Genomic DNA, 23,228 nt, shown 5'->3' on the forward strand with positions numbered 1-23,228 from the left:
AAACAAGGCCAATATTGTGCTTTCAACCTTCCAATCAGAGTCTTCAATGTCTACAAGACAAATTCAAAACTATGCCTCCAAGGTCTGCAATACCTTGCCAATACTTGTGCATCCAATTTTCCAACCAAGCAGATCCAAGAAGATGTTTCCTTAAGTCTACAAGAAGATTCTCTCTTAGGTCCCTTCTTAAGTTTGCAAAGAACTATTGGAATTTCTGATTCTAACTGTTAGAAATACTTCCTGTACTTTTTGATTTATTTCTTCCTACTTGTTCTGTTAATTAACAAGTTATTTACCATGTAAATATTGAAAATAAATACAAGTACAGTCTCAACACATACAAATCATCAACTGAAGGAAAACAAGCACACAAGTGACACTGTTATTTTTGGACTAATGTCCCCGGAAAAACCCAATGCGGGAAAACCGGTGCAACTATCTGAGGATTTTATTATTAAGCAGTTTTAGAATACAATCTAGGTGCCAAAAACGGCTCACCCAACAGAGAATGCCCTCGGCAGTAGTACCTCTCAGTTGGAGACAGATATCAGCCCCAATTTGCCCCACGAAATCTCCCAGCGTTAGCCTCTAGGAGTTGCGTCAGCCCAACATCAACCCAACTGGCCTAGCGTTAGCCTTTGGAGCCTTTGTGTCTCCCACGTTGGCTCTTTCGGGCACTACGCAGCTCTTGGCTGCCTCTGCGTGGTCTCTGGCTACCTCTGCATGGCCTCTAGCTAGCTCTGCGTGGTCTCTGGCTGCCTCTGCATGGCCTCTAGCTAGCTCTGCATTTGCCTCTTTCGGCTTTTGCGTTGATGCTCCCGGTACCTTCTCTGCCTCTCTGCTTCTGTATTCACTGCTTGTTAGCTGCAATTCAGATCAATTTGGTGTGTTTTCCAAGTGACCCTCAAGCCTCCTCTTATACTTTTCTTGTTGGTCCATCAACGGTCGAGATTAAGTCCCTAATCAATGGCTAAGATTAGATTTGGCTTGATCCATGACTTTTGGACCATTCTAACTTAGTTTTATATTAATTCACATTAATTTTTATTTTCCCTAAGTTTAGACTTAGGGATTCCATTAAAAATATTAATTGTTTTAATATCTCCCAAACTGAATAGATTCCGTCCAAACCATTTTTGGGTCTTGGAGATCTGATGTGCTTTAGCCTCTCCACCAATTTTCAAGGCTAGAACACATCCGATGCTACCCCAAATCAACAAGAATGCTCTCATAGGTTTGTTTTGCTGCCCTTCAAGCCAAGATACTTAGTCAAGATCCCAATAGTCCTTGATCAAAGTCTGTTATCAATTGATAAGGTCTTCTCCAAGTAATTCCCAATAGACTGCTCTTCAAAAAGGGTGCCAAGAACTGCTAATCTAATATCATGGGTCCAAAGTTCAAATATTGAAGGTCTGTGACAAGTCTGAACTTCTTAAGGTCTCCAACAAAGGCTATAATTAAATGCTTGAGGTCTTTCACAGATCCAAGTATAGGTGTGAGAATATTGCCACAGGTCACAGTTGTTACAACCCCTTCGAATTGCTACAGTCTGATGTTATTTCAAGAAAAAGGTTGTGAATTGGACATCTGAATTATATGGCTGCTCCAGAAAACTACAGGTCCGAAACTACTGCCACAAATGTGGAATGGTCTACTGTCATAATTTCAAGTTTGCCACTGGTCCAAATAGGAATAAGTTTGAAGTCTCCAGTCTGCTACAGGGGCTTGTCCGAGCCCAAAAATATTTTATAGGATCAAATATAATTTATCCAAATTGCCCAGGAATGCTCACAGTAAATGCCCAATAAATCTTCACAAAAAATGGCCCGAAATTCTCCTTTCCCGGAATCCTCTTTTTCTCCCACTTCTTTGCTTGTCTGAACCAAATTTCAAATGGCTAAAATGGAAGAGCTCGACCTATATTTATAGTGGGGTTATTTAAACATAAAGGGACATGTCCCTTGGAGGATCCGACCTGTCTTAGGTGAGCCTACTCAAGTCGACTTTCTAGTTTGACAATTTTTGACACATTATGATTTCAAAAATTGATTTCTCTTCAATGGTGAGGAATTAGGAGGCATGTGAATAGTCATCGGAAATCTAATGACCTCCTCTTTGTTAGCTTTTGGTATAGCATCGGAAGTGCTCTAGCCTTGAAAATTGGTGGAGAGGCTAAGGCACATGAGTTCTAGAGTTTGATTTCTGGGGTTAGGAAGTTGAGAAATTCGAACTAGGTGATCATTCAACAGCAGTGGGGCAAAGAGAATCCGGAAGGACTTTCTGGAGAATACTGACAGAAAGGCGGAGAGAGCTTGCAGAGAGGCAGCGCAGTAGCCGGGAGAAATGACATTGGGCCAGTTTGGGCCCACGTAGTCCTGACACAGAGCCAGAAGGGCCAGCGCAGAGCAAAAAAGATGCTTGTCAAGCAAAATCTGGAACTGCCGGGAACTGCTGGAACAACTGGGATAGCTAATGTAGAGGACAGAAGAGGTGACACAAGGTTGACAAAGATCCTGAAAGGCTGATGCAAGGCCAGCGCAGAAATAGTCGGGGTTAGCCAGTCTTGTGCTGGATCAGCCAAAATTCTTCCAGGTGAAGTGAGGTAAAACTCACTCAGATTTTCCGCTAGTATTTTCTCTGTAAAAGATTGCTAGATGAGCATCCTAGATTTGTATTCAGAGGTTTCTCCTACATAATAATAAACCCTCAGAACTACTGCACCGGTTTTCTTGCATTGGGGGCTGTTGTGTCCAAAAATAAGTTTCCTATGTATCTTGTTCTTTGCTCTGTTTTCTGTTTCATGAGATCAAATATTTAATTAGTGTAGGTTGCAAAAGTAACATGCTTCAATATTCAAAAGAATAACTTGATGAATGTAATTTAAAATCGAGTAGGTGAAGTAGATTCAGATTTGCTGCAGTAGGGGTTCCTTCAATGTATGATTTTTCACATTGTATCAGAGCATTGGTTTTGAAATAGGAAAAGCATATCCAGTGCTGAGCAGTGAGGCCGAAAGCTGCACTTGGCATCAATTCGAATCCCCTTGAAGGGATTGCATAGTCCTTGTCGGGAAGCAGATCCGAGGAAATCTCTCTCTGAGTGAGACGACAGAGGTACCATTTCCAGTTTGTGAGTTTGCAGAGGCAGAGGGAGTGATGTAGAGCCTCAACGCAGTGCTTGAAGGGCGTAGTTTCTGCAGGGGCAGAAATCCGCTGGAAAAGAACGAAGACGCATAGAAGGGGAATTTTCTCCTCAGAGAACTTTTTGCCAGAAAATTCGAATTTCTCACTTACTAAGCAGTGACTAGAGGAGTTAGTTCGACAGTTGGGTGAGATGGCATCGCATGGGCTCAGAGATCAAGACAGGTTGGAAGGAGCTTCCAACTATGTCATATGGAAGACCAGAATCTTAGTTGTTCTGGAGGAATATGATCTCGAGGCCTACATCAATAGTGTTGTAGTTGTTCTTGCTGACAACGATCAAAAGAAGAAGTACAAGGCTGAGCAGGGGAAGGCAAAGAGGCTTATTCTCGATGGAGTTCGAGATCATGTGGTCTCACACTTGCAAGGCAAGGATACAACCCGAGAGATGTGGGAAGCCTTGTCTTCTCTATATGAAGGCTCTTTCGAACAATGGAAGATGTATTTAGAGCAGAAGTTGCAGCGAACCTTGATGCAGAAAGGAGAAGGGGTGAACCTCTATCTTCAACGTCTTCAAGACACTAGAGACCAGCTTGCTGCATTGTGGTCCACTCCTTAGCCAACCGCGATGGTGAGGATAGCCCTGAATGGAGTCTCAGATGAATGGCAAGTTTTCATCCAAAGCATATTGGGCAGAGAAAAACTACCCTCATGGGAGGAGATGTGCGCGGCTTTTCAACAAGAGTAGTTAAGGAGGGACCTAGTGAAGGTCAACCTTAGTGGCAGCAGTGGAATTGGTACAAAGACGAAGGAGGAGGAGGAGAACGCAGCGCTAGCATCGAAGGGACAACAGAAGCAGAAACGAAAGGACATTTTGAAGGTGAAATGTTTCAGTTGTGGCGAGATGGGCCACTATGCATCCCAATGTCCTTTGAAGAAAAAGGATAAGGATGAGAAACATAATCCTAAGGCTGCTTCAACAAAGATTGACGAGGATGGGTTTGCCATGAGTGCCCACACATTTCCAGGAGGGAGATGGGGCGATATTGAGCTGTAGTCGGGATGACTACATGTGGGCAGGATCCTTGAGGAGTCCACCTCTTGGATCAATTCCTTGCTATGGGAGCCTAAGGTTCAACTGTAGCGAGTTGGAATTAGTGTCAAATGATGTAGTGGGGTGTTTGGAGGACAGATGCAGTAGCTGGGGACCACGGACTAATTAGCGCAGAGCAAGGTTGGCAGCAGTGCAGTTAGCCAAGTGCAGGAGTGAACAACAACGCAAATGATTCAGAGGGTTAGAATCAACAAAAGTCAGATTCCAACATTCATTGTATAATGTTGAACACAGTTAAGTTCAACTAATTTTGGATGTTTTTCAATTGCTTCTCTCAGCAACTGTGTTGCAATACGAATGCAATGTTAGCAATGGCAGTGCTAGTAGCATTCGAGAGGGAGTTGTAAAACAGATGCAACAGTGGCAGTGGCAGTGTCATGGCATCGGTACAATAGCAGAAGCAACACAGTGTTGGTGGCAACAACAGTGCAAAAAGGAGATGCTTCAGAAGCAGAGCAGCATGCAGGTGGACATTGTTGCTAGAGCACTTTCCTCGCTAAGAGGGAGTGTTAGTTTTTGGTAGCATCGGAAGTGCTCTAGCCTTGAAAATTGATGGAGAGGCTAAGGCACATGAGTTCTAAAGAACCCAAAAAGCGTTTGGTGAAATTCCACCTGGATTGTATTTTATTAAAATAATTAATATTTTTAATGGGGTTCCTAAGTCTAAACTTAGGGAAATTAAAATATTAATGGGTATTAATCAAAATATGGGTGAGAATGATCTAGAAGGTGGATCAAGTCATGTTTTAATCTTAGCCATTGATTAGAGACTTAATCTCTGTTGGAAGAATCATCGCACCTCTATGGAATCTGTAATTTCCACCCTGGGGGTCCTAGTTATTGGTTTGGAACGTTTACCAACACCTGCGGGTTTTGGTGTAACGGAAAACCTCTTCATGGTATCAGAGCTCGGGTATTTTTTTTTTCAAAATAATTTTTCATTGTTTGAAAAATTTTGGGCTTCATTTCGAAATTGCTCTCTACTGGATCGATACATTATAACAATGAAAAATTTCTTGCTTCATTTCAAAATTGCTCTCTACTAGATCGATACATAATTATAGCAGCAGAGAATCCACTGTTGTCGGGTGTTTCTGGAAACATCATCGCAATTTTTTTCCGAGGGTACCTGTTTCTCAAATGTGGGACATCTTCGACTATGGCATCGCGTTGGACTCCCCTGCCTTTTTTTTCCTTCTCTTGGGACGCACAGGTTGTCTAGCGTCTCCAACGATTTGCCCCCGAGTTTGGTGCGTGGTCTAATTCTATTCTGGAAGAGGCTAAGCAGGAGGGTTTCTCCATCGATTCACAAAATTCCTCGTTCTTTTCTCTGCGGAGAGAGAAAATAGATCTGCCATTCTGTGCAAATCTATTTTGTTCCTCGGATAGCGATTCTGGTGAGTCAATCGTGTAAACATGAGGGTTTTTGGTCCTCCGGATCTGGATATCCTTGTGTCCGTTGAGAAACCAGTCTGGAATCTTGAACTGCTTACTATCGTCATCAGGTTTTCAGCTCAGCTACTGAAAGCTCTCCGGCTCTTTTGTTCATATCGACGTCTACTTTCCCTCAGACGAGATTAGCGAAACGACGACCGATACCCTTAATGGATGTCAATGCAAACATTATCTTCTAACGTCCATCGACATTGGTGTTGAGAACACGGAGAATGTGTTGAAATTCTTCGTTCGCTACGAGCGACATTTTCTTCCTTGTCTTCTGGCTGAGGATTTACATAATCTGTTGGCTGGATCAGTCTTCGACATTTTATCTAGGATCTAAATCGATCTAGGATTTTCTCTGTAGTGTTCCTGCGGGGAGAGTTTTTCCAAGGCAAGAGATTCAAGGCTAATTCAATAAGCTGAATCAGAAATAGGCACGGCATCAAAACTCCAAAACTGTAAGGCGTTCTCACCTTCCGAAAACGAAGCGTCACCAATACCCACACCCTGCAACGACTAATCCAGGCCCTCAAAATACGACATAAAAGAATCCTTCACAAACTCACATTGAGTCACATTGTTGTTTGCGGGTACTCTTCTGAAGGACGAGTTATCTCTGCGTATGACGTGTTCACTTCAGAAAAAGGACATATATACACTCCGTTTCCAGGCCTATTATCTGTTGTGTTTATCAGCCCTCTTATACAGTGTATTCAACGTGTCCTTTATTGCTGGCTGAGTGTGAAGATTTTGCTGGTCGAGTTCTTCTATGTTGAACATCATTTCTCGAATTAATTATTGGCTGCATAAAAGGGCAAATTAAGTCAACGTAAATTCTCCAAATTGCATAATCGGTGGGGGCCGAGGGCATTTCCGTTTCAGCGTTTTCAGAAGCCGCAGATTGGACGTGTATTTTCAGTACATGCAAATGCATGTTTATGCAGGCGTAATTATTGAGCATGGGGAATTTTTGCACTTGATAGATTTTGTTCGGATCAGCCGGCATCTGCATTTAAATCCGTGTCGGACTCCTTTGTTGTTTTTTGTGTCTTGGGAAACATGTAGATGGCCTCGCTAACAAATCTAATGTTGGAAGGCAGTCAGCGCTTTAATGGCACCAATTATAACATCTAGAAACAGAGAATGTTGACCATTTTTGAATATAGGCGTCTTGACCAGCTCGTTTTGGGCAAAGAGCTCAGTCCTGGTACAGCTGGTGCCGATCAAGATAAGTTTGATGATTGAAATCGAGAGGCTGTTATGCTTCTCAAACTCTCTGTGATTGATGATCAGTTACCACAGATTCCTTCCGGCAAGACAGCTGCCGAAATCTGGTGACATTTGAAGGAATTGCACGAGACATCCAACAAGAGCAGAGCTTTCTTTCTAAAGAATCAGTGGTTCTCCATCATGATGGACGAACGTATGTCTTTATAGGAACATCTTAACAAGATTAAAGACATTCGAGATCAACTTGAAGCCATTGGTCGGACCATGGAGGAAGAAGATATGGTAGTCATCACTCTGAAAAGTCTACCCAAACCTTATGAGCACTTCATAGAAACACTCAACATTACCTCCACTAATGTTGATCTGAAGTTTCTGGAGTTATGCACCAAACTCCTGCAACAGGATTGTTGGAAACAACAGTTTGGTAGTTTTGCTTCATCAGCCTCCTCAGAAAATGCTTTGCTGCCAAATATCAGTGCTCTCAGTCCTTTTAGCAGATAGGTTCTTCTCAGTCTTCTGATCCTGCTAAGAAGAAAAATGTGCAGTGTAATTACTGTCACAAGTTCGGCCACGTGAAGAAAGATGGCCGATAGAGGATTGCTTCTGAATAGAAGAAGCAGGGAAGGTTTCATCAGACAACAAATGTTGCAAAACATTCCGAGTAGAAGGAATCTACCTTTTACGCCTTTATGGCTAAGAGATCCTCAGATCATGCGTTGTCTTCTGCCTGGTACATTGACTCTGGTGCATCACATCATTTCTCTCATAGGCATGACTGGTTTACTGATTTCTAATCTTTGAGTGATTCCATGGTATTCAACAGATGTGAGGAGTACACAGTGGTATCAGAACCAAAGCTCTCGAGTTCGAAACACACCTGGCTCGCGTTGGGGGGGAGATTGTTGGGAATTGGATAATCCAACGCTCCCCATTAATGGCGGCTAGCGATGTGTCTGTTTACTAACACCTGCGGGTTTTGGTGTAACGACAATCATGACTCCAACAAGTGGTATTGGAGCCTAGACCCAAGTTCAATTCCCCCGAGTTGTGTTTGAGGGGGGGTGTTGGAAGAATCAACGCACCTCTATGGAATCCGTAATTTCCACCCTGGGGATCCTAGTTACTGGTTTGGAACGTTTACCAACACCTGCGGGTTTTGGTGTAACGGAAAACCTCTTCAATCTCGGCCGTTGAAGACTCAATAGGAAAAATATAAAATGGAGGCTTGGGGTTCATTTGGAAACAGAGAGAGAGAGAGAGAGAGAGAGAGAGAATTGATCTAGAGTTCGATTTCTGGGTCTAGGAAGCTGAGAAATTCAAACTAAGTGATCATTCAGCAGCAGAGGAGCAGAGAGAATCCAGAAGGAGGACTTTCCAGAGAATACTGATAGAGAGGCAGAGAGAGCTTGCAGAGAGAGTTGATTTTTGGTAGCATCGGATGTGCTCTAGCCATAAAAATTGGCGGAGAGGTTAAGGCACATGAGATCTCCAAGACCCATAAATCGTTTGAGGAAATTCCACCCCGATGAAGAGATGTTAAAGTAAATAATATTTTTAATGAGGTTCCTAAGTATAAACTTAGGAAAATTAAAATATTAATGTGTATTAATATAACATGGGTGAGAAAGTTCTAAATAACGAGGATCAAGCCAAATCTAATCTTAGTTGTTGATTAGGGACTTAATCTCGGCCGTTGATTTGTCAACAGGAAGAGTATAAGAGGAGGCTTGAGGGTCAGTTGGAGATATACCAAGTTGATCAATCAATTCGATTTTCTGGGGCAGGGTTTTGCTGAGAAATCGAACTAGTGATCTGTTGCAGTGAGGGCAGTTCGGCAGAGAGGCAGAGAATGCATAGTAGAGAGGCAAAGAGAGTGCTGGAGAGACAACGAAGTGCCTAAGAAGGCTGACGCAGAGGCTAAGGAGGCTAGCATAGAAGATGCAGATGGCTAAGAGGCTAACGCATAGGCAGTAGAGGCTGATGTAGGTAGCACAAAGGGTTGCAGAGCTGACACTGGGTTGAAGAGGCAGCGCTGAGGAATTTCCATGGGGCAGACTGAGAGATAGTTAGCTGACACAGAGCCGTAGAGGGTGATGCAGTTCCTGAGGGTAGCTTGGAGCAGCATTTGCTGTCCGGCTAAGGGAGCAGTCAAAGTCATTGTGAGGTTATTCATCCAGTTGCTAATTAGCCGAAATATCTGTCTCCGAAGAAAGGTACTTCTGCCAAGGAAAATCTCTGAAGGGTGAGCCATTTCTGGCACCCTAGTTGTATTCAGAAAACTGCATAATAATAAAACCCTCATAACTGTTGCACCAGTTTTCCTGCATTGGGTTTTTCTGGGGACGATTGTCCAAAAATAATGGTGTCCCTTATGTTGTCTCAGTTTATTTCAGTTGCTGATCTGTATAGTTGTGAAGGCTACTATTGTGTTTATTTCGATGTTTATATGATTAAATAACTTGTAAATGTAAAGAACAAGTAGGAGATAATAAACCATAAATAGCAGTAAGGATTTCTAATGTGTTAGATTCAAAATTTTTCATAGAGAGGCAGCGCAGTAGCCGGGAGAGTTGACGCTGGGTCGGTCTGTGCCCATGTAGTCCTGACGCAAAGGGAAAAAGAGGTGACGCAGAGCCTAAAAGGCTGATGCAGGGCCTACACAGGGCCAACGCAGAAATAACTGGGGTTAGCCAGTCTTGTGTCAGATTAGCCGAAATTTTGTCGGATGCAGTGAGGTAAAACTCACTCAGATTTTCCGCCAATATTTTCTCTATAAAGGATTGCTAAATAAGCATCCTAGATTTGCATTCAGATATTTCTCCTGCATAATAATAAACCCTTAGAACTGTTGCACTGGTTTTCCCGCATTGGTTTTTTCCAGCGACTGTTGTGTCCAAAAATAAGTGTGTCCTGTGTATCTTGTTATTTTCTCTGTTTTCTGTTTCATGAGATCAAATATTTAATTAGTGTAGGTTGTAGAAGTAATTTGCTTCAGTATTCAGAAGAATAACTTGATGAATGTAATTTAAAATCAAGTAGGTGAAGTAGATTCAAATTTGCTGCAGTAGGGGTTCCTTCAATGTAGGAATTTTCACACTCTTTAAGCTGATGAAGACATTTCTTCATGATATGATCTCTAATTATGGCAATTTATTTTTTCTTTCAACATCTGCATATTTTTCATAACAGCCCTTATTGAAAGATTTATCTTATGGATTTAGGGAATTATTTGGGTTAGGCTTTTTTCACAATTTTGAGATTCTTGGAATAATGTTAGGGCTCCTTTTTAGGACATTTTATTAATTAGGTCACATGGGCATCTTTAAGGTTTCCTTATATGAATGAACTATGCTAAGGCTATAAGGATAAGGGTTTTTTCACATGAGTTCTTTATTTGTTAGGGTTATAGCATTTTCGACAAGGCTAGGACATCATAGAGTTAGGGTTTCATTAGATATCTAGCGTTTTCATTTAGGGTTAGGGTTTCACACCTTAGAGTTAGGATTTTGCACTTGGGGTTTTCACCTAGGGTTTGTTTCAACAATGCATCTAGCATATTGACATCAATGACAACTTTTACCAACATTTGACTCAACCAATAGATGCCTCTAGAGCAAAATTGAATTACCTTAATTATTTCACTTTAATTAACCAACTTCCCTAAGTTAGACTTAGGAAATAATTAAATTACTGGCTAATTAATTTAATTAAGGTGTTTCTAAGTCTTATCTCTTGAAACCTTTTTTGGGTTTTGGAAATCCCGTGTTCCTTAGCCTCTTAGACATCATAGGGACTAGAACACCTACCATTGCTACACCAAAAACTAACACTGCGCACTAGGGAAAACTCGATTCAGCCTCCTCCAAATCAGATCGATCTCCCTCCAACAACTTAGCCTTGCAATCTCCTCCACATGGCCTTTTGGATTCACCCTCAATCCACTTGTATCTCTCCTTCTCTTCACTCTAAGAGTCTAATCCATTGAGCCACTCAGACTTTATAGGAAATCCCTCTCTCTCCATCATAGCTCTCACTTGAGTTCTATGTGTCTTCACCTCTTCGCTAGGTCTCCTTTATAATCTTCATTAAGCCCAAATCCCTATCCCTATTATCCCTTCAAGAACATCTAGGAGATCAACAATTGAGATTATTTCTAACTCACTTAAATAATTAAATTATTTATCCTTAGAAAATGAGTTAATAGTCCATAATAGTTAATTGACTTTAATTATTGTATTTTTCTTAAGTTAAACTTAGGAAAGGAGACATAAATCACTTACTCCACCAAGCAAGCACCTAGAAAAGGAAATACATCATCTCCCACATGCTAAGACACCAAGCCTATGTAGAAGACCTTCCAAAGCTACCACTAGATTCAACAAGAATTGTCTACTCAGTTGCTAATCACCTAGGCCATCACCAAGCAAGATTATGGAGCCCTTGAGCTATAGCTTTATTGCCATATGAAGGAAATTTGAAGCCAATTGTTCTGACACTATAAGGTATGAGAAGGATAAACTTAGGTCAAATTGTAGTTTGAAAATCCCCACCTGTGTGATATATCTATTTCACCATAGCCACAAGTGTTAATCAAAGTGTGTCTCTTTCATTTCCATAAAACTTCACTGGAGAAACTTTTTTTTTAAAGATCTAGGGTAATCGATAACTCATTAGAATTACCTGGGCAAGGCCCAAGTTCAAAGCCAACAACTACCACTATAACCCCTAGGCTAGTGCTAGCAGTCCACAAGAGAGCACCTAACAAGTAACTTATGTGACTTAACAAGGGTCGAGACGTCCTTTATGGTGGGGGCGTCTAACCTTCTAGCCTTATCACAACGAGCCAACATGTCCCTTTGTAGGAATTGAATTCGGGTGGAGGGGAGAACAAATTGTGTGCCCAACCATTGGAACTAGAGCCTAAGACCACTCGAGAAACGTATTAAACAATACTTTCACTTTTTGTATTATGAGTAATCCCTTCCCACATAAGTATGCTAAGAAAGTATCAATTACATAATGAAGAAGAGGGTTCCTCATCCTTTATACATTTACTTAATAGGAAGAATATATATGTATTTGCAGTGTTACTTGGGAGCGGGAGCGGGAGCGGGGAGCGGGAGCGGAAGCGGGAGCGGGAGCGACCATTTTCAGAAGCTCCCGGTTTGGGAGCGAATCCCGGAGCGATTTTTTAAAAATATATATATTTTTTATATTTTTTAATTTTTGATACATATATGTCAACAAAAACATGTAGAATGATGAAATAGACATAAAAAACATAAAAAAACATAAATTGATCATTGAACCATATCACATCAATCATCTAGAAATTATAATCGTCATCAACCTTAGTAAAATAATAAATTAAAATAACATTCAATTCAATAACATTTATCATCATTGATCACCAAAGTAACAAGTTGTACTTGTAAGCCAAGTTTAACCATTACAAGAAGTAATATCGAAGATATTTCTAAGTCCTAACTTCTAACTGTTAACATGATATGAAATGTTAAAAATTTATAAAATGAAACATGAATAATGAGATGAAATGAAACAACTTAAGTCTTTCACAAAGCATCATATTCATAATTCACAATCATTACCAATGAGTTATAATTGCCAAGGCCCAACTTCAAACTTCAAATTTTCATTGTCACAGTGATATAATGTTTACAAAAAATATCATAATGTCATAATGATATGAAAGAGTCAAGAGTCAAGAGTCAAGGACTCAAAACTCAACACTGAACAGTTATGAAAACTAAAGTGACAAGTCTAATAGAAACTAAAAAAGACAAGTAAACTGTAAATCTACAAGTGGCCCTTGCCACGAGAGTCTCCAGGAGTATAAGTAGGTCTTGGCGGTCTTCTAGGAGTCTCCCTCCCAGACCGACGACCAGAACTAGAGCCTCCACGCGAGGGTGTCGATGGAGGTGGCGACAGCAATGGAACAAGACTCGGGCCCCGAGAACTGCTACTGGATGGTGGAGGTGGAGGTGGCATGGCTGCTGCAGCTGCTTCAGCTGCATCCCGTACAAGCTCATCTTCTAGTTCTTCCATATGTACAATGCCATCCTCTAAATTGTCGTCCTCAGGGTGACTGTCCCAAATTTTATATGTGGGATCTTCATTGGCCCGATCACAGTAATGGCTCAACAACCTCAAATTGTAGTGCACATAAACCAAGCTTTCTGCTCGGTTTTCGTTGAGCCTGTTTCTTTTCACATTATGTATATAACTGTAGGTGCTCCAACACCTCTCTGCAGAAGAAGAATTTACAACCTGTGCAAGAACTTTCAATGCCAATTTTCGCAAAAGTCCGTCGCCGCCATATGTTTCCCACCATGTGAGAGAATCAAATTTATCTTTGTCGTCCATTGCATGGAAGTTACCATACAAACCACTGCCAGTGAAGTATCTGCCTATTTCAAGGCGCACAGCTGCACATTCCTCCCTGTCAGGCACCAACTTTTCTAATGCATCCAGATATCCTTTAGTTACCTCTCGATCTAAATGGGGTTTGGTCCTAACACCACCCCCTGCTGCAGGTTTGCCCAACCAAGAATCTGAGTAGTATTTTGGCGTAAGGATATACGCCAAGCAATGTAGTGGAAGGTTAAGCTTTTTCCACCGTTCACACACACAATCGTGAATCAGATTGTACAAGTCGGGATCTCTGTTATTAACAATGTCTTTTATTTCCCCCAACATGGTATCCATTTGCTCATACACCTCGCCAATCACCGGTTTGTCTGTATCTGCAAACCGAATCATGTTATAAATTGGCTTGGTGAAATCCAATACCTGTCTCACAGCTGTCCAAAACTGCCCATCAAGAGCGGCCTCCTCCACCGTATCAAAACCTGCAATGTCAGCTACATTTGTAGCCCTTTCCTTTAACACCTGCCAATTTGGACTTGATACCATGCTAGCTAAACCCTCTCTTACCTTCAAAAGGCGCCTGAAGGTGAGGTAATAGCTACCAAATCTAGTCCTCGCAATCTTCAGCAACTCCAATCTCGAGTGACTGCGGAAAAGGCCATGGGTATTGCTATGATTTGTAATAAATTTTATCATTTTTTTTCCTCTCTTGTACAAATCCCCAATCCATTGGTATTGTTCATTTTTGTTTTTGACAATATCATGCAACAGAAGGTTCAATGTGTGAACCAAACATCCAGACCAAAATATGTTCGGGTATCTATCCTCAATAATTGCTCCCGCTGCCTTACAATTAGGAGCATTATCAGTGATGACTTGGATGACATTGTATGGGCCAATACGCTCAATTGTTTCAAGCAATGCTTCTGCAATGTTGATAGCGGTCTTGAACTTGTCTGAGTAATCATGTGCAGCTAGAAAAATGGGACCACTTCGGGACACAGCAAGAACACTTATCAATGGCTTGCCTTTTACATTTGTCCATCCATCAGATACAATGGACACCCCATTGTCAGTCCAAGAACTTGTCATTTTATTCAAAGAATGTGATATTTTTGCTTTTTCATGATCAAGGCCAACTGTTCTTGCCTTGTCATACCCAGGGCTCTTGTATCCTTTAGGGGCATCATTTATGGCAGAAACCATTTCGTGCCAATAAGGTGAGCGTAGAACATTGAATGGTATCCCATTTGCATAGAGTAACCTGTAAATTTTTGAATCCACATCATTCCTACACCCCTCATCAAGGAAATCTGATATGCTTCTACGGCGTAAAGATGATGACCCTGAGCCTCCATGTCCATATCCACTGCCTTGGGAGGATGCTGAAGGAGTTCTTTGTGAGCTTGGTTCAAAGAAACCCCTTGATCTTTTTGCTTTGTATTGGGCGTCCTCCTCTTCCTTTATGTATTTGGCTCTATCAACTGTTGACACCCCGTTGCAAGTTCTGATTCCTATTTGTTTCTCTCCATCCCATGCCCTTTTCCCGCAAAGGTGTCTTCTCAAACGGGTGTATGAGCCTGTGAAATCAGTGTTGCAATGGGGGCAATGAAATTTAGTGGTTCCACCCCCTCTCCCTGTTTCAGGCCTCTGAACATATTTCCACAATGGAGTTTGGTCTTGTTTAGTTTTTTCACCCTCATGTTCACCCTCCACATCCTCCTCACTGGGGTTTTCACCTATTTGACTTCCTCCGGCTTCTTCATCCACCTCTTCAGGGTCAGGGCCCCTCCGTTTCCTACTCTCCACCACCATAATAACCAGAAAGGGGACCAGGAAGAGGAAAATGCCAATAAAAATGCTCAGGTCCATCGTGTTTGATGTTTGTAGGGTTTGAGTCTTGAATCTGCAAATTAATTTAGTTTATTGGGATTAATTCATTTAATTTATTAATTTAATTTAAATTAATGATCTTTAAACTCAAACAGGTAAATGAAACTAACCAAATTAACTACCTAACCAGCTAAACTAACTAAATGATTAAGTTACATACCTCTGCAAGCTTGCTCCTCGCTCCTTGGCACTTGCTCCTCGCTCCTCAGCTCTGGCTCCTTGCTCCTCAGCTCTTGCTCCAGCTCTCAATCTCTTGCTCAAGCTCTCAATCACTTGCTCAACAAAGTTGTAATGACAAGTTTTTGGCCCATTGGGCTTATAAAACAAAAAAAATTAGCTAAATTTTTTTAATTTTTCGGGTCCGGCGGAATTTTTTTCCGCCGAACCGCTCCCGGCCGGTTAAAAATCGCTCCCGGAGCGTTTTTTAATGCCCGGGAGCGATTAGGGAGCGATCGGGGAGCGATCGCTCCCGGGCATTAAAAAACGCTCCGGGAGCTCGGGAGCGATCGCTCCCTGAAACGCTCCCTATCAGAGCAGGGAGCGTAAATTTTTTTAAGGGAGCGCGCTCCCGAAAATCGCTCCCGTCCGGGAGCGATTTTGGGAGCGCGCTCCCGAAAATCGCTCCCGTCCGGGAGCGATTTTGGGAGCGCGCTCCCGACCCGCTCCCGAGCCGCTCCCGCCCGGAGCGCGCTTCGGGAGCGGGTTCGAAGGGGGGGGGGGGCGCTCCCCCGCAACACTGTGTATTTGTATGAAAATTATATACTATATATTGAGAAAAGGTTTTTGATAAAAACAAAATGGATTTTAGTGGTCGAAAAAAGCAAGGTTTCATCATATTTTTACAAATATGCTAATGCTATATTAAATGTTAGTGGGGTTTCGAAGGAAAGGATATTAACATCACTATTTACTTGGAAAACAAGGAAATTCACATTAATGTTGATTCGGTGAGTCAACTAATAGTTCTAGAGCCAAGTATAATTGAAGACAAAATCATGTATGGTGAGAAGCAACATCACATTAGGAACTTACCCTTAATAATTGATAATAATAAATTCATAGCCCAATTCATCGTTTACATTTATATATCGAAACAAAGTTGACATAATTCTAGGTTCAACCTAACTGGAAGCATTACATAATTTCATCTTAAACATGAAGAAAAAGATTTTTGACATTTCACTATAAGAAAAAGACTATACCATTGCAGGGTGTTACAATGAAGACAAACTTAGAAGACCCCCTCATCAGATTATTTGGAAGTTGTCTCAAATGTGATCCTTTAGGACATTTAGACATCAATACAAAAGATGCAAAAAGAAACTGACAAGGTTATTGCTAATAAATACAAAAAATATTATTTCCTTGAGAATCATAGTCAAAACTTGGTCATACATCAAGAAGTTAAAAAATAAAAAGAAGTTGCAACAAGAAATGTTGAAGCATACCGCTGAAATAAAGTTGTCATATGTCAAAGTTCAAATGATGGAAATTCAAAATATACTCAGTTAGAAATTCAATGATCAACATAATTCTAGGTTCAACTTGGATGGAAGCATTACATGATTTCATGTTCAACATGAAGTAAAAGATTTCATTTCACTATAAGAAGAAGAATATAACATTGCAAGATGTTACAATGAAGTCAAATTTAAAAGACTCCTCATTAGAAGTCTTTAAAGTTGTCTAAAAGGTGATCCTTTGGAGCAATTAGGCATCAATACAAAAGATGCAATTTTTTTTTTTTGACAAAGGTTGTCCCTAATAAAGACGAGTAAATGTTTGGCCTTGAGAATCATAGTCAAAACTTGATCACCCATATTAAGAATTTAAAAAGTGAAAAAAGTTGCAACAAGAAATGTTGAAACAACTTACCAACAATGAATTACTAAAAAAAATGATTAATACAGTTAAATTAAAGTTGTCACATGTCAAATTTCAAATGATGGAAATTCCGAGTGTACTTAGAAATTCAATGGTCAACAAAGTGTCTCGGGTATATGATGTTTAGTTCAGAACTTCAGATGTGGAGAATGAACATTAGATAGAAGAGAGAATATTTCCTGGAAATATGTGTTCTCTTAAGAGAGACATCGGAAACCGTGGCACAATGGCATTCAGTACTACTAAGAACGATTCATTTTGATGCATCTAAAAATTGTAATACACTGCTTCAAGGATGGAAGAAAGAAAACTCTAATTTTCACACACACACACAGTGCACACATATATATTCTAGCCTGGTGGAAGCATTTGCTCTCCCTGTGTTAAACTGAATCAGGGATTTCCAATGTAACTTTAACTTTCTGTTTTCTTCTTAATATATCTAGCATTTCTTTTTCTTTGTGATTTTTAATACATATAGCTTTCAAGTTTTTCATTCTGGAGTCTTAATGTATTTCAGTCCTTGGTTACTTCTAGACTAGGATGATTTTTGTTAATGTCATTGCAACTTTTGCCAAGTTTCTGGAAATTTTCTGTACATCAATGATGACCTTCTACATTGCCTAATCTTTTTCAGCTGTGGGGTCACTGATCTGTGACTTCTTTTCTTTCCATGTCTGACGTTGAATATCAATGTCGAACACAAACGAAAAAAAGTCTTTTGTGTATTCTCTTAAATTAATTCTTCATAGTTAACCAGTAGTTAAGATATTGCTGTTGATTTCCAATCAAATTATACAACTATGTATATAGTTATTAGTTTTACGTAAATATTTATTTTAATGGAGATCATGTGCCTAATCAAGATTGACAACAGAGAATACCTGCGTACAAATTTTTTTCTTCTTTTGTTGTCAGGCATCGTGGCCTTCTTTTATTTTCTGTTCGGTTATTTCTATGCAGTTCTTATTATGCATTATTTTTTTCTTTGGCAGTACATTACCATGGAAAGGAAATTTTGCAAATGGAAGATGCCAGGAACATGGGTTGAGAGATTTGTAGGTATCAATCCTTTGGATAGAAAGCTTCTTTATCATGGTCTTCAGGTTCGAGTGGCGCAGAGTGGAATAGCATGTTTTGCACTGGTGGGTGGCTATCATTTGGCAGTGAGTCATCTCTTGAATTAGAGAATATTGTCTCTACCATGTTGGTTACTTGAAAATATTTCTGCTATTAGTGTAAAAGAATGCAGATTATTCTTTTGCAATAAATTTGGCTAGAGAATTTGAATGCCGATATAGAATATATATCTTGAGTTGGAAGTACTCTATGTATAAGTTACACATCGTATGTTCTTTTAACTGTTAAATTTTGGTCATTTAATCATCACAGGTTGTCTTGTTAGTACAGAATACAGTCATTCAACGGTTGTATTATTAAATGTCTGAGGTGAAGCTTATAAGAATGATAATTTTGCTATTTCTGTTTTCAATGTTGACTTTCATGTCCATTGAATTTTGTTTTCTTGGACCTCAAATAAAATTCCTTGTAAAAAGCTTACTGGGCTGGTCTAACATTTACTCTTGTGAACAAGAATTGGCATTAGTGTTTTAACTTATAAAAACAATGTGGCATTACTCTAGTCAACTGCAGGTAAGTAGCGTTAGTGTTTTCTTTTAAACTGTTACTAGTATCAACACTCCTAGTAAAGTATTCAAAATTCGATTCAAATTCTTTCCTATGAAATCCTATTGGGATCCATACCAACTGAAGAATGATGTTTTTGCTATTTTTGCTATTTCTGTGTGCATAAGTATTGCGCCTGGGTGCAGATAATGCACCCTGAGCTCTCCAAGTACTCAATCTATATCCCCTATGAACTGACATCCAAAATTCATTACGAGAGTGTCGACTATCAAGACAAAACGTAGATATGTGTGGTGGATCAAGACAAAACGTAGATATGTGGTGGACCATAAACACATAAGATAAGCATGAAATACATAAACAACCAGTGCCTTCAAAGTATTGCTCTTTAAGAAATGATTTTTATTTTTTATTTTTTATTTTTATTTTGCTTAGAATGAAGTGAAATTCTTTCAAATGAAAACCCAAAAAACCTTGGACTTGGATTTCCAAATGGAAAAGGGTTACTTAGCTTATGCTTAAGCTCTCTTTCTTCAAACTTGAATTGCCTCCAAGAACACCTGTAGGAAGCAAGCAAAGAGTTAGCATGCAAAAGAAATAGGGCCTAAAATGCTAGATAAAACCAATATGCACACAAATGGAAGAAGAAAATATATGATATTTTTTCAAGATATAAAAGAAGAAAATGGCTCATGAAACCCCCTCTTAAATAAATCTCTTGATGTCTTATGAGATTGTTGGCTTGAACAACTTGTGGGATTTTTGATATCCTTGGAGGTGACTATTCCAACCGAAGAAATTCTCACTCCAATAGAGATGACAACCTATCCTTTGAAGACAAAAAATGCCTGCAAACCAATTGTTAGTGCAAAAGAGACTTGGCATATAGAGACCAAGTTGAGTTTGTCATTCAACCGAAAATAACAAGCTACAACAAGAGCACAAAACATACCAATCTCAAAGGATATTTGAGATAGCTGCAAATCTCTCCTCCCTAGACAATAATGTCTTCGGGCAAATGCACAAAAAAAACAATTAAATAGCAATGTAAAATCAAATGAATAATAACATCAAATGACACAGGTATACCTCATCAACGAAAGAATGTACCACAAGAGAAGCTAGTAACCGCAAAGACTTTTATTTATTTATATGAAAGATGAATACAAAATCCAGCAGAGTCTCCGCAAGCCCAACAACTCATTCTATGATCAGAATGAGAGCTCAAGACTCATACAAATAAGAAAATGGGAGATGATCCCAAGAAAAATTACAATGACAAGTGGAGATGGATTGACAATCCCAATGATAAACTGAGTCAAACTCCAAGTGGCTTAGTTTCTTGATGAAAACTGATGTCAAGTGCTGAGGGTGGCAGTGAGTTACACCTTGATTGTTCCTCAAATCTCTTGTACATATGCTCTTGAAAAACATGTGTGAGAAGAGTGGAAGTAAGTGGGACAAGTCTCCTTTATAACTCCTGTAAATTCCCTGTCAAACTGCCAGCAAACTATCCTTCGTGTATCCTCCAAATCAAGCCTGCGTATATATTGAAAATTATGCCAGCATTGATGCTTGAGGACTGATGTGTAACTGTGCGTATAGGCTGCCTCTGAACTGTTGTTCGTTGCTAAAGCTGATCTGCGTAGGAGCTGAAGTAGCTAGCTTTATGCATATGGATGGATGGGCATAGAATAGTGGTGACACACTCCATAACTTATGCGTTGACTAAACCTTCCAATCTGCTTCACAAATCTGCGTATATAACTTTGACACCTGCATTAAAAATTTGACTGGGACAGCGTGTAATCTGATTTGGCATATGAGTATTTGCTGTAGATGACTGGAAATGTTGAGCTGTTAACCAACACATTCTTTTCCATCTGATTGGTGTGGAAGGCAATTGCATATTAACGAAACAATTTTCCATCATGGAGTGTTGACTGTTTGCCCACAAATCTGTATGGAATTTCCTCTGGCTGGACTACATAACATGTGAAACTTTAATTATAAATCTTTGATTTATGGCATGTGCATATTTATCTCCTTGTTGAGTTATACGTATTCAAAGGAATGAGGTGAAGTGGGTCCCCTCCATTTCTTTTTGAACTTTTCACTTTAGATTTTGATTAACATTTGATTTGAATTAAATCAAAGTCACTTCAAACATTTGCTTGTACGTACTTCTCATGAGCTCATTGTGGGCCCCTTTGACTTTGACTTGAAACTTTTGATTTGACCCTGTTGTACCTTATGAGGTGGGTCCCACATGCTTGCCACATCACCCTTGACTCTCCACATAATTTCCATGTCAAAATTTAACTTATTTTGACTTTGGAAAAATTTATAAATTTTTCCAATTATTCATTTTTTTGAAATTTTCCTCATTTTTGCCACTGTCACTAGGAAAGTCGGGTTTTGAGGGACTATAAGTTGCCTTTTGACTCTGAAAGTGGGTCCTAAGATAATGTTGAGCCTCTGAGGATGAATTTTGAGTAGTCACATACCCCAGACATTTCCTAAGGCCACTTATTTACATTATTACATAGAAAGTAATTAAAAAATCCTGTTTTGCGGACAAATTTTTAATTATTAAAAAATCCTACTTAGACCTAGCCAAATTCCACGAAACTTTTTGTGTGATCTAATATGGTAATATACATCGACTCTAGACATTAAGATGTGTTAGGGGCTCAATCTTCAAACTGTCACCCCGGCTTTGGGGTAAAACGTGAGTGAAAAAACCTAGAAAATTATCCGCCTCTGAAAAAGAAGGGATAATTAATCAGATAAAAAAAACACTCCAAGATGTACTCATTTGCTGATCGAGTCCCAACATCCTAGGCTTGTTACAGATTCAAAACTCATCATTACTAGTATCACTTATTACAATTCCCCGTAGGGTGTGGAATCTTGGTACAAGAAAGACGATGAGAAGATAGAAGTAGAGTTAAAAAACTCTGTTGACTGATAATATTTGATGGTACAAGTGTCCTCTGGATCATCTTTGGGCATGGAGTGTTCATGTAATCATCAGGTGCCACTCTAGTGGTCAACATTTGGCTCCATATGGGGATGCATGCTAGATATGAAGTGATAGTGTGCAAGAACCTAGAATTTACATCCACCGACAAAAGACATATATCAGCAGTATCCATTCAAAATATCATCAAATGAAATAAAGTACAGAAACAAGAAATGGAAATTTATTCTAAGAGCATAAATGACAATTTATTCATGAAATAAAACTACTTAAACAAAAATGACACCAGATAAGGTTAGAAATATGATACAAAAAGATGCCTCGTGGCATCAGATGTCTTCGGTGAAATCCATCTTGAGAACCTGCCTACTCACAAGCAAGTCCATAGGTTCTTTCTTTGATTTTCCTTGCCCAATTCTGACTATATTGGGATTGTGACTTGCCCCAATATTAACATGTTTGTGGCCATCAGATATACCAAACCTCCTTTTCCTTTTCCGACTATTGATGTGTTGAGACTTGATCCTGCTCAAAACTAGTGGTTCTTTTTTTATATTTTTTTTTTTTTTTTTTTTTCGCTCTTTTCTTTTCTTCTTGGTTAGTTGCGATGGTGATGATGATGCATTTATTGCCAATCCTACTGCTTTGTCTTGAAAATGCTCTGATGGAAAATTTGAAGTACCCAATCTTTTTGAGCTATGCCTAATCTCTTCGTTTTGAATCTGTTCTGTTAAGGGGGGAAGGAAATTTGTCAACACTGCATCACTCCCTGTCTGGCATGATCTATAGATAATCTCATTGTTGGGTTTCCTTGGATCTTCAACATGATATCTTTTCTCTAACTCTCGATCAAGTCTGACAAAGGTATTATCAGGCATGGGGATGGTGGCATATGATAAGTCCATTTGAAGGCTGCCACCTAGATCTGATGCCCATTTTCTTGATAGGAGCATTCCCCATGAATCTGGAACATCTATCACAACAATATCCATAGTCATTATTCTATCTGTGTATGCAGCTAGGAAAACCTGTAAATCTTTAATTATCCCACACACTTCAATTCTTTTAGAATCCATTGAACATATGTTGTGATAGGGCCTAGAAACCCTTAAATTCAGTTGCTCCATGACTTTCTTGGTCATGACATTTGATGAAGCCCCTGAATCAAGCATGCAGTTGTGTAAAAGACGATCATTCACTATCAAAGAAACATAAAATGGTAGATGATCTTCATTCCCCACATAACAGTTCATACTTTTCAATACAATTTCTTCATCTTTTGGTTCGTCACTAGGCTTTTCTTCCCTTTGAGTAACTTCAATGGCACTTAGTAACTTGGCCCTTTGAGATGGTATCTTTAAAAGTTCTATCACTGGAATAGAAACCTTTGCATTATTCAACCAATTGCCTAAGTCAAAATTCAATTCTGAAGTAGGAGGAGAAAAATTTCTGTGATTATTCTGGTCTTGGATATCCCTTCTCTGATAAGTCACCCCTTTGTATTTTTCCA

At 39.7% G+C, this 23,228-nt stretch overlaps 1 protein-coding gene across 3 annotated transcripts in view; it reads left to right on the forward strand.

Moving 5' to 3' along the window:
* LOC149161370 (Mitochondrial substrate carrier family protein) overlaps positions 1-18,580 on the forward strand; it is a 308,927-nt gene extending 290,347 nt beyond the window's left edge. For all 3 annotated transcript variants that reach the window (XM_089436972.1, XM_089436973.1, XM_089436974.1), the window contains exon 6: positions 18,084-18,580. In XM_089436972.1, coding sequence (XP_089293098.1) covers positions 18,084-18,275 — 192 coding nt within the window. In that variant the 3' untranslated portion in view covers positions 18,276-18,580. The remainder of the gene's footprint in view (positions 1-18,083) is intronic.
* The last annotated feature ends 4,648 nt before the right edge of the window (positions 18,581-23,228 follow it).

Source organism: Pinus tabuliformis, chromosome 5_2 (genome assembly GCF_031772625.1).
Source record: "Pinus tabuliformis cultivar Carrire ecotype Pingquan chromosome 5_2, CPIR1, whole genome shotgun sequence".
Taxonomy (NCBI): Eukaryota; Viridiplantae; Streptophyta; class Pinopsida; order Pinales; family Pinaceae; genus Pinus; species Pinus tabuliformis.